This window comes from Orycteropus afer, unplaced genomic scaffold (genome assembly GCF_000298275.1).
Source record: "Orycteropus afer afer isolate SDZICR_OR568_19922 unplaced genomic scaffold, OryAfe1.0 scaffold00037, whole genome shotgun sequence".
Classification (NCBI taxonomy): Eukaryota; Metazoa; Chordata; class Mammalia; order Tubulidentata; family Orycteropodidae; genus Orycteropus; species Orycteropus afer.
In genome coordinates this window covers 2,968,572-2,981,446 of record NW_006921624.1, presented here as the reverse complement: position 1 = coordinate 2,981,446, position 12,875 = coordinate 2,968,572, and the positions used below count along the sequence as shown (strand labels likewise).

General features: G+C 39.3%; 1 protein-coding gene across 1 annotated transcript in view; it reads right to left on the bottom strand.

Moving 5' to 3' along the window:
• TTLL11 (tubulin tyrosine ligase like 11) overlaps positions 1-12,875 on the bottom strand; it is a 336,895-nt gene that overhangs the window by 247,228 nt on the left and 76,792 nt on the right. Inside the window, exon 3 of the mRNA XM_007936749.2 lies at positions 5,052-5,185. Within this exon, the coding sequence (XP_007934940.2) occupies positions 5,052-5,185 (134 nt within the window). The remainder of the gene's footprint in view (positions 1-5,051; positions 5,186-12,875) is intronic.

Sequence of the window (12,875 nt, the reverse complement as noted above, 5' to 3'; positions counted from 1 at the left end):
GCAGTCAAATGCCTTAGGCACTATGCCACATAGGATATCTTACATCTAAAAAATAAAAACTTCTAGAACTAAGAAGTGAATGAGCAAAGTCACATGCTACAAGTTCAAAATTAAAAAGTCAAGTGGATGTCAATGTACCAACCAAAAACAATTAGAAAATGAAATTTCAAATATATCATTTACAATATCATTTTTTAAAAACTTTTTATTGTGATTTGGGTGAAATTTTACAAAGCAGATTCGTTTTACATTCAACAGTTCATATACATTTTGTTTTCTGATACTGATTACATTCTTCACAGTGTAATAGCTCTCCTCCTACTTCCTCCCTGTGGTTACCCTTTCCCTGTGTCCTTCTCGTCTCCGTCTCCGTATTCCTGCCTCCCCACCTTTCTGCTGCCCTTCTGATCTCCCATGGTTAATTGTTCTAAGGAGTGCATCTCTCTTGTGTTACTGTTCAGCTTGGAGGCCTGCTTATTGTTTGGCTGAGAGTTAAGCCACAAGAGCGAGTTTGAGTTCAGGCCAAAAGAGTGACTCAGGGCCACAGTCGCAGGGGTTTCACCAGTCTCTACCCTACCTGACCTATAAATCTGGTGTTTTTTATGTTTCTAAATTTTGTTCCACATCCCCTCCCCCACACACACACTATCCAGGGTCTCCAATTTTGATCCTTTTCTGAGAGGCTGGCATCAGTAGCCAGGCATCATCTAGGTCTTCTGGTCTCAAGATCATATAGGCTGAGGTTCTCATGGTCCATTAGTCCTTTGGACTGTTTCCATGCATCTTTGATTTTCTTCATTCTTCTTTAACCCAGACAAAGAGAGACCAATAATTGCATCTTAGATGGCTGCTGATATACTTTATGACCCTAGTCACTACTCACTGAAGTAAGATGTAGAACAATATTCTGTGTATCACATTGTGCCAATTGAGTTTGATGTCCCCCATGATCATGGTCCCCAGTCTGCAGGCCCAGCATACAATATCATTTTTAAAAACTAAAATGTTGTTGTTGTTGTTATGTGCCGTCGAGTCAAACCCGACTCATAGCGACCCCTCCTTGGGTTTCCGAGGCAGTATCGCTACGGAAGTAGGATTGCCCAACCTTCCTTCCGAGGAGTGGCTGGTGGGTTTGAACCGCCAGCCGTCTGGTTAGCAGGCAAGTGTCTTAGCCACTATGCTACCAGAGCTCCCAAAAACTAAAATAGTCAGGGTTAAATTTAACAATATATATAAGACTTACACTCTGAAAACTACAAAACATGCTGAGATAAATTAAGGGAGCTCTGAATAAATAGGAGATAAAAGGCATGGGTTGGATAATTCAACACTGTTAAGATGTCCATTATCTCTAAATTGATCTGTAGATTTAGTGTAACAACAAAGTTCCATCAGCTTCTTTGTAGAAAACTGACAAAATGGATTACAAAATTTATATGGAAATGTAAAGAATTTATAATAGTCAAAACAATTTTGAAGATAAGCAAAATGAGAAGATTTACACTATTTGGTTTCAAGACTGATTATAAAACTACAGTAATCAAGATAATGTGAGGTATTAGAATATGGATAGATACACACATGAATAGAACAAGATAGAGTCTGGAAACAGATCAAAAGATATATGATCAATTTGTTTTCAACAAAGATGCCAAGGTAATTCAATGGGGGTAATGACAATTGTTTCAACTAAAACAACTAAACAACTGCGTGTCCATATGGGAAAATGTGAACTTCAACCATCACCTCATGCTAACTAATATGACATCAACCACAGACCTAAATGTAAAAGCTAAAACTATAAAACATCAAGAATAATATAAAGCATAAAATCTTCACAGCCTTTGGTAAGGCAAAGATTTCTTAGACATCTCACAAAAAGCACAAACAATGAAAGAAAAAAAATGACTAATTTCATCTGTTTTTGTAAGACATCAAAATATGAAAAGTCAAGGTTAAGACTAAAAACTCAAATGGAAGAAAATATTTGCAGTAATATTCATGACAAAAAAAACTTGTATCTACAATATGTAAAGAGCATATAACTTAAAATGATAATAAAAATGACCGAAACCTTTGGACACTTAACAAAAGAAGATATTCTCAAGTGGCCAATAAGTACATGAAAAGATGCTCAATATCTTTAGTCATGAGGAAGATGTAAATTAAAACTATGAGATATAACCACACATCTACCAGACTATCTAAAATGAAAAAGGCTAACAAAACCAACTGGCAGTTCAAACCCACCAGTTACTCCTCGGAAGGAAGGTTGGGCAATCTACTTCCGTGGTGATACTGCCTCAGAAACCCAAGGAGGGGTTGCTATGAGTCGAGTCTGACTCGACAGCAAATAACAACAACAACACAACCAAGTAACGGCAAGTATAATAAAACCTATGAGAGCCAGAACTTGGTGAGACTAACTTGCTTTCCTGGGTCACTCAAGTTTTCCTCTCCTTTGATAGTGCAGCCTTACCACTCTTCTATCACTCAGTTTAGTGGAAAATGCAAATATTTGCATTTTCCTTCTCTGACGGGTTTCCACTTTTCATAAGTTCCAGCTTTTGCAAGTTTCACTGTATATAGAGAAATTATCATATATTGACAGTGGAGGTGTAAAACGGCACAACCATTTTGGAAAACAATTTGGCAATTTCTTGAAAAGTTAAATATGCACATACTGTATGACCCAGGAATTCCAGTTATAGTTACTACCCAAAAGAAATGAGAACATATATCCAAAAAATGACTTGTACATGAATAGTCACTGCAGAAGGAACCCTGGTAGTAAAAAAATTAAGAGTTGCCTGCTAACCGAGATGTTGGTGGTTCAAACCCACCCAGTGGCTCTGTCAAAATAAAAAAAAGAGCTGGTGATCTGCTTCCATGAAGATTAAAGCCAAGAAACCCCTGTGGGGCAGTGCCACTCTGTCAAATGGTGTTGCTAGGACTCAAGATCAACTCAAAAAGCACCCAACAACAGTCATGTTGTATGTGTTGTGTCATTGCCGTCAAGTCAGACCTGACTCATAGCGACCCCTCTTTGGGTTTCCAAGGCAGTATCACTACAGAAGTAGATCGCCCAACCTTCCTTCCGAGGAGTGGTTGGTGGGTTTGAACTGCCAGCTTTCTCGTTAGTAGTCAAATGCCTTAGGCACTACGCCACCAGAGCTCCAAATAGCTTTATTTATAAAATCCCCAAACTGGAAATGTCCTAAATGCCCATCAGTTGGTAAATGGATAAACAAACTGTGGTGTACTCATACAATGGAACCCTGCTCAGCAATAAAAATACAAATCATTGATACACATGACAAACATGGATAAATCTATCTCAAAAATATTACTCCGGGAGGAGGCGCAAAAGAGTACCCCAAACCAACTAAATCCATTGCCCCCCAGTCAATTCTGACTCAGTGACCCTATAAGACAAGAGTAGAACTACCCCATAGGGTTTCCAAGGCTTTACAGGTACAAACCGCCACATCTTTCTCCCACAGAGTAGCTGGTGGGTTCAAACTGCCAACTTTTGGGTTAGTAGCTGAGTGCTTTAACTACTGCACCACCTTGACAAAGAGTACATACTATACTATTCCATATATATAAATTGCTTGAACAAGCAAAACTAATCTATAGTGAGAAAGCCTCAGGTGGAAGGTTGAGGTGATTAAGTGCAAAGAGGCACACAGGAACTTCCGGGGATAATGGAAATGCGCTTGTTACTTAGCAGATGTTGAAGACATAGTTGGTACCTCATTTCAATTAGGTCCTGCAGAAGACTAAGATGCAAAGTTGCAGAGATGGGAAGAAAACATATTCCACGTAGTGGCAAGTTGTGGGGGTAAGTATGCAGAACAGCTGATAGTTCTAGTTCTTAAAAGCTCCTTCATTGAAGTATAATTTACATATAATAAAATGCACCTGTTTTAAGTTAACCATTTGATGAATGTTAAGAAATGTATACAAACACATGTAACCACCATCCTATAGAAAGTGTGCTTTTAAAAACTGTACCTTCAAGCTATTTTTATGTTTAATAATCAAAACTGCAAAATACAAGTTTCCTAATTCAACATTAAAACCAAAACGCTATAGAAGCAATGAGATAGACTATAAAGAGCACAGGCCTTGGAATCAGCTCTAGGTATCAATCCTCCTTCTTGAGCAAGTCACTTAATTTCTCAAAGCTTCAGTTTCCTCATCCATGAAATGGGGATAATAAAAACCAACCTCTTAAGATTGCTGGGAGGATTAAAAGAAATAATGTTAAGTGTCTAGCACAATACTTGAACATAATTGGGCCAATAAATAGTAAGAATGTCTGATAATATTATGCCTGGCTAAATTATGTTATTAGCCTCATCATAATTAGACAGACATTTGTTGTATAGTTACTCTCAGAGATAAGGTATGGACCCTGGAACCTGTTATCAAGGGCTTTGGAGCAGTCCTAAAAGACATCTATAAAAAAGGAATCAAAATGGTGAGGCAATTCTGAGTTCAGCTTCTCTACTGGTTCTATTTCACAATCACTGGCAAAATCTCCAAAGTATTTTATGCTTAAACATATTGCCTCGATGTGGAATGGCTGTTTGAGAATAGATTCTGAAATGAACTTAAAGCAAGACACTTAAAAGGTTTTCCTCCTCAGTTTTGTCAGACAATAAGAAACTGGGGAGACCATATCTCTCAGATTTGCCCACACAGCCTGGTCCACTTGCCTGCCCCAACTCCCTGCTCCGGCTTTGTCTCTCTGGCTTCCCAATGCCCTGACTCCATACTCCAGTTCTGAGATCAGACTCAGGCCTGTCTCATGGATCCAAGACCCACTTCTTCAGGTACCTCCTTGTCACCCCGTGTGTTCAACTCTGCCAGCTGCCTGGATCGTGGACAGTACCTGTGGCACTATGGGTAAGACGCTCCCTTAGCTAGTCTCAGCTTCTTGGGGAGCCCTTCCCCTCAGCTGCCACCTTTCCTACCAGGAATACATAGGACACAATTGCAACCACAAAAGAATTCAAGGGTCTTGGGGATGGAGTGTCATCTACCTGAGCAACGAAGAGCTGGAACTCGTCAGGTAAAATCCAGGAGCGAGGGTAGAAGTTGTACTCCTCAGGAAAGAGATCCTGCATGATTCTTACTGCTCTGCTCAGAGTGATTTTACGCACCATCTCTGTCATGCCTGAGGAGAAGAGAAACTGTGAGGTTTTAACAACAGTGGGCCATTAGCTATCAAAGAGTCATTATTTGGGATTTTAAAATCACCCACCCAACAAGTTCACTCTTTTTCAGACAGGACGAAAAAAAGGTACATGTTGTTCCCCACAGCAGGGACTCATGGTTTGGAAAGATCTACTAAATTAATGAAAACCTTGAGGTAATAGATGGATTTTTTTTTCTCCACATAAAATTCGTAGCATCAATGAGTTTTCACCTAGTTTATTATCCCATTCCTTGTCAGCCCCCTAGACAATGAATAAAGAAAAGCATTTATGTCTTGCATTTAAAACTTAAAATGTGCTTTAACTTTTGGCCACCATATGTACTTCTGGGCTTCCTTCCATCTTGCACCAGGAGAATATCATCTAGTGGACTCTGGTTACGTTAGGAGAAAATTAATAAAGTGGCTTCGCTTTAATCTTTCATGAGTACTAAAGGTACAAAATACAAAAATATATACCTTTCAGCACAAAAGCTGTCTCCTTGAATCAAGGACAGGAAGTGGAAAGGAGACCACAGCATAATTTATTGTTTAAGGGGAAAACACAAGCAGTAGAAGTTCTCCAGTTATAAGCACTGACAGTGACACTGATCAGATCTCATTAATTTGTCCCAGAAGGGATTACATTTTCTCACTTAGAACACCTTTTAAAAGAGTGGTAGTTTGGGTTTTTTGGGTTTTTTTTTTTTAATATTTTTAGTAACATTGACAAGAGAAGAAACTCAATATATATCTTAGCAACTTTTAAGCAAATAGATAAAAATCCTTTTAAATTTTAGCATGCTTATTTTTTAGAGTGAATACCTTTGCTAAAAATGAACCATACAAATAACCTTCCATTACTAATGCTAGAAACTTGCTTAACAAACTTATTTTTAATAAAAAGTATGAAGTTCCATGTCAGCTTGGCATGTCTGACATATCACACCTTCCAAATGGGCAGTCAGAATGAATGAGGTTTCTCTAAACTTCCATGTTCAGGAAAGAAAGGGTGAACAGCTGAACATAAAGGTTTTAATAACCCACTTCTTGCTTTCCTCGGCATATTAAAAAGAGCAATAAATCTAAAGATTACAGCCACAAGATGTCAATGCTCAGATTCTTAGTTCTTATTTAGGGTATGGGAAGGATTAAGTAAGACATAAAGGCACTTAAAAAGCACCAATAAACTGTGCTCTAATGTAGAGTTCTCAATATGAAAGAAAACTCACTTAGAACACTATACTGAACTTCCCCAAAAATATGGATAAGTCCAGATATTACTGCTATTTCCTTTTATTACCCCCACAAAATTAGAATCTTTGAGTTACAAATTCTGGAGCTGAACACAAAGTAAAGAAAACAAACTCCAACATTTTAAAATCTTTTTACCTTTGACAATTATGACTAGTATTTGACTAACATTCGAGTCATAGTATTAAGCTAAAAATCTTCAGAATTAACTTCATAATTAGCTGATGCCTGCTGACCAAATAGTATCATAGTTTTTTTCTGTATTTTGATGGCTTTGTGGTGGGGGAAAATTCTCTTTCAGAAAGTCCTTGGCACAACACAAACAGAACTGCTATGAGAACAGGAACTGAGTGTTTGAAAAAGCTTTGTGGTAACCTGATTACATGCATTTCAACTCTGCAATGGCTCCATCTGGAATGTGCATTATCAGTCCCCACAGCAGCTAATCCATCTCTTCCCAAGTATACCTTTGTATTTCCAGGCAGTTCTCTATCACCAACTTAAGAAGCAATCTTCAAGTGATGGCTACTTTCCTCTAGACACTTCCTGCCTACTGGTTGTGGGCAACTCAATGGCAATCAATGGCATGAAACAAAATGTGTATGAATTTTTTAATGGAAAACTGATTTCCTCTGTAAATCTTCACCCAAATCACAATAAAAAGTTAATGACACTGTTGTTTGTAAGCTGAAAACTGACAGTACAGCTAAGTAGTCTTCGATACATAATGAGGTTCCATTCCAAGAACTCTTTCGTAAATCAGTTCTGACGTAAGTCAAATACCTTTTCTTTTAATTTTCATTATTATTGCCATTTATTATAAAACACAAAAACAAACTCACTGCCATTGAGTCGATTTGACTCATAGCAACCCCACCTTGGGTTTCTGAGGCGGTATCTCTATAGAAGTAGATTGCCCAGTCTTCCTTCTGAGGAGCAGCTGGAGGGTTTGAACCACCAGCCTTCTGGTTAGCAGCCAAATGCCTAAGGCACTACACCACCAGAGGTATCTTTATAAATACAGCAGTGATTTGAACATTAAATCATAAAATTGAACATCTGTGAGTGAACATTTGAGAATAACATCAGCAAATTACGCATTGCTACATTATATGTGTGCGGTTGTTGCACAGGGAAGGCAGGTGTTTGGAGCACCTGGGGCGGGCTGGAAGTGAGCAAAGTGATTTGGGACAACTAAGGGAGACAAACTTGTCTGTCAGTTTGCTGTACTGTGGTGGCTTGCATGTCGTTGTGAGGCTGGAGGCTGTGCCACTGTTGTTTCAAGTGCCAGCAGGGTTACCTGTGGTGGATGGGCTTCAGCGGAGCTTCCAGATTAAGACAGACTCAGAAAAAGGAAGAGGCCAGCCACTTCTCAAAGAATTGGTCAGTGAAAACCTTACGAATAGCAGTGAAACACTGTCTGATATATTACTGGAAAACTTTATGAGTAGCCCTGAAACATTGTGTGATATAGCGCCGGAAGACGAGCCCCTCAGGTCAGAAGGCACTCCAAAAATGACGGGGGAAGAGCTGCCTCCTCCGAATAGAGCCAGCCTTAATGATGTGGATGGAGTAAGGCTTTCAGGACCTCCATTTGCTGATGTGGCACAACTCAAGGTGAGAAGAAACAATTGCAAACATCCATTCATAAATGGAATGGGGAATGTACAAAGTATGAATCTAGAAAATTGGAAGTTGTCAAAAATGAAATGGAATGCATAAAGATTAATATCCTAGGCATTAGTGAGCTGAAATGGACTGGTTTGGGCCATTTTTAATCAGACAATCATATGATCCACTATGCCGGGAATGACAAATTGAGAAGAAATGGTGTGGCATTCATCATCACAAAGAATGTATCAAGATCTTTCCTGAAGTACAATACTCTCAGTGATAGGATCATATCCATACACCTATGATGAAGACCAGTTAATATGACTATTATTCCTTTTTACGCACCAACCCCCAAAGCCAAGATGAATAAATTGAAGATTTTTACCAACTTCTGCAGCCTGAAATGGACCAAACATGAAATCAAGATGCATTAATTATCACTGGTGACTGGAATGCAAAAGTTGGAGACAAAGAAGAATAACTGGTAGTTAGAAAATATAACTTGGCGACAGAAATAGCACTGGAGATCACATGATAGAATTTTGCAAGACCAACAACCTATTCATTGCAAATACCTTTTCTCAACAATATAAACGGCATCTATACACATGGACTTTGCCACCTTGCCAGACAGAGTTTACACGAATCAGACTGACTACATCTGTGGCAAGAGGTGATAGAGAAGCTTAATATCTTGAGCCAAAACAAGGCCAGGACCTGCCTGTGGAACAGACCATCAACTGCTCATATGCAAGTTCAAGTTGAAGCTGAATACACTTAAAACAAGCCCATGAGAGCCAAAATGTGGCCTTGATTATATCCGTCCTGAATTTAGAGAGCATCTAAAGAATAGATTTGATTCATTGAACACTAATGACCAAAAACCACAGGATTTGTCAGATAACATAAAAAACATCATCCATGAAGAAAACAAAATATCATTAAAAAGACAGAAAGGAAGAAATGACAAAAATAGATATCAGAAGAGACTCTGAAACTTGCCCTTGAACAGAGAGTAGCCAAAGCAAATGGAAGAAATGACAAGATAAAAGAACTGAACAGAAAATTTCAAAGAGCAGCTTGAGAAGACAAATTCAATTATTATAATGAAATGTATAAAGACCTGGAGTTAAAAAACCAAAAGGGCCAGCCATTCCCAGTAATGGAATGGGTATACAGCCATTCCATTTCTAGGTATACATCCTAAAGAAGTGAGAGCTGTGACAAGAACAGACATATGCACACCCATGATCATCGCAGCACTATTTACAATAGCCAAAAGATGGAAACAGCCTAGGTGTCCATCATCTGAGGAATGGATAACCAAACTATGATACATACACACAATGGAATACTATGCAACACTAAAGAATAATGTAGAATCTACAAAACACCACATAACATGGATGAACTTGGAGGACATTATGCTGAGTGAAATAAGTCAATCACAGAAGGACAAATATTATATTAGTCCATTATTGCAAAAGTCAAGAAAAGGTTTATCTATGGAAGGATATTTTCTTTGTTGGTTACCAGGGTAGGAGGGGAGGGGAGGGAACACTGTTAGATAGGCAGAGATAAGTACTGCTTTGGGTGAAGAGAAGGGCAAAGTACCAAATGTGAGTGATCGACATGGTGGCATTGAGGAAGAGGAAGACATAGAGAGGTACATGGGAGATACAGAAAACAAAGATGAACCCTTTGGCACATACAGTACTGCATTGTCAGTGAAGGCAAACATGGGTATACGAGGGGATACATGGGTGTACAGGCTGAACTATTAGGTATGTCTATGAAGTGGGGAGTATACCCAAGACCATGTACAGGGTTGGCAGACAATGGTCCTATAAGTGCATTTGTATGATCTGAATTCCCAGATGTATAGTAGAGCTGACAAGTGACAAGGTTGTAGTCACTTCTTGGTCACAGTCAGCTACCAGAGGGACTGAGTAGTTGAACCTGTGGGCTCAGGACCAAGCATGACATCAGAATTGGAAGAAGGCTCATTGACAATCTGCAATATGCAGATGACACAACTTTGCTTACTGAAAGTGAGGATGACTTGAAGCACTTACTGATGAAGATTGAAGACTACACTCTACAGTATGGATTACACCTCAATATAAAGAAAACGAAAATCCTCACAACTGGACCAATAAGCAGCATCACGATAAATGGAGAAAAGATTGAAGTTGTCAGAGACATCATATTACTTGGTTCTATAATCAACACCAATGGAAGCAGCAGTCAAGACATCAGATGACATATTGAATTGGGCAAATTTGCTGCAAAAGACCTCTTTCAAGTGCTGAAGAGCAAAAATGTCTTCTTGAAGACTAAGGTGTACCTAACCCAAGCCATGGTATTTTCAATCACCTCTTATTATGCATGTGAGAGCTCAACAATGAATAAGGAAGACTGAAGAAAAGGTGATGCTTGTGAGCTGTGGTGTTGGGGAAGCATACTGAGAGTACCATGGACTGCTAAAAGAACTAACAAATCTGTCCTGGAAGAAATGCAGCCAGAATACTCCTTGGAAGCGAGAATGGCCAGACTTCGTCTGACCTACTTTGGTCATGTTATCAGAAGGGACCATTCTCTGGAGAAGGTTATCATGCTTGGTAAAGTGGAGGGTCAGTGAAAAAGGAAGGCCCTCAATGAGATGGATTGACACAGTGGCTGCAACGATGGGCCCAGGCATAGCAGGGATCATTAGGCTGACACAGAACCAGGCAGTGTTTCGTTCTGTTACACATAAGTTTGCTATGAGTTGGAGATGACTTGACGGCACATAACAACAACACACTGTATGCAGTACTTTTTACTGACAATAAGGAAAGTCTTTAAGTGTGGTTTGTCATAACTCGAATATATTATAAGTTGGGAAGTATCTGTACTGGACTTTCTTAAAGCAACCCAGTGCTGTTGAGTCAATTCCAATTCATAGCAACCCTACAGAACAGAGTAGAATTGCTCCATGGAGTTTCCAAGGCTATAACAGTTATGGAAGCAGATTGCCACATCTTTCACAGAACGGCTGGTGGGTTCAGATCACCAACCTTTTGGTTAGCAGACGAGCACTGAACCACTCTGCCAGCAGGGCTACTTTTTCTTAAAGCAAAAGCGTATCTAAATCAGATTACTTTTATAGAAAGTCTTAGTTCATCAGCTAAGATATAATAACGTATCTTGAACAGGAAATTGCCTATAGAAAAGTGACTAAAATCTAATGTGCTGACACAACAAAACAAATAACTTCCATATGCGTATCCAAAAACTCTGTTTGTTCAGCATGTAGTGTTTATATTTTCTGGCACACTCACCAGCACTTACTCTGAGTAATGTACAGCACATATGAAATGCATTTTTAGACAGAAGATAAGCTTTGGCACAAACTGAAGCCAAAGGAGGGACTGGTCTTTAATTACCCATTGCTGGGGACTGCAGTCTTTCACAGAAGACTGGGCGTGGCAGCACTGTTCCTCCACCTTGAGCTTCCAGAGGCTGCTTTGTCATTAGGGCTAATTAATTGCTGTTAGTAAAGTGGAAAATTATATGTTCCAATCAGTGGCATGTGGAATATGGGATGGGGCAAACTTGCTTCTTTGGAATGAATATTCTTATCACACCTTTAATGAAACTGGTCCTTTGGGGGTAATTTTTCTGTATTTCTAATTTGTGTGCCAAATGCAGAGCCATAGCTCCTTCTTTTTTCCTGCTCTCAGCTATTAGATGAGGCCTAAGCAAATGAGCAAATGTAAATGAAGCTTCATCTGATGATTCATATCGAAGGAACTCTGTCCTCATTCATTGGGTTGTTCCCTTCCAAACTGTATTTTCCCAATATCCCAATAAGTTCTCTTAGTGGCATCAAAAAGCCTCATTTTCTGAGCAGCGAGACAGAGAAAATAGGAGCTATCCCATTAGACTGTGTGCAAGAATCCTTGCTTTGAGAATCATTCTTGTTCTCTAACAAAATCTTTTCTCCTTCTCTAAGGACAAATCTGAGCCTCAGTTAACTTTCTAATTCTGTTCGCCTGGAAATCATAAAGGTGGAATGTCAGCTGTGTTAGTAGACAGCAAAGTACATGATTAAAATGATCCCTGATTGGTAAATCACATAAATATCTGATAGTAAGCCATAGATAGCTCTAAGCTTTCCTGAGTGTGGTGATTTTTGTAACTAGTATGACCCTTCAAACACTCTGTAAGCTATGCTGTGAGGCATACTGGCTCCTGGGCTTACAAGCCAAGGCAGACTTACGTCCACTGATGCTGATCTCTTGCACCTGAACTTTCACTTGTGGGGCCCCTGGAACTGTTAAAAGGATCCTTACTGAAGAGAAACGTTTCACACTGACCAGCTGCCAAGCAGTGTTTCCTACCATATAGCATTTTAAGTGCATCTGAACCAAGTCTGTGAGTTTGAATGCTTAGTTGAAAATCTCCTAGTGAGTGTGGGATTACTGTTGTTGTGTGCCACTGAATCAATTCCTACTCAAAGCAACACTATACGACAGAATAGAACTGGCCCATAGGGTTTCTTAGGCTATAATCTTTGATGCATTGAACACCAATGACTGAAAACCAGAGGAATTGTGGGATGACATCAAGAACATCATTCATGAAGAAAGCAAGAGGGCAGTAAAAAGTCAACAAAGGAAGAAAATACCAAAATGGATGGCAGAAGAGACTCTGAAACTTGCCCTTGAGTGGAGAGTAGCTAAAGCAAATGGAAGAAATGACAAGATAAAAGAGCTGAACAGAAGATTTCAAAGAGTAGCTCGAGTAGACAAAGCCAATT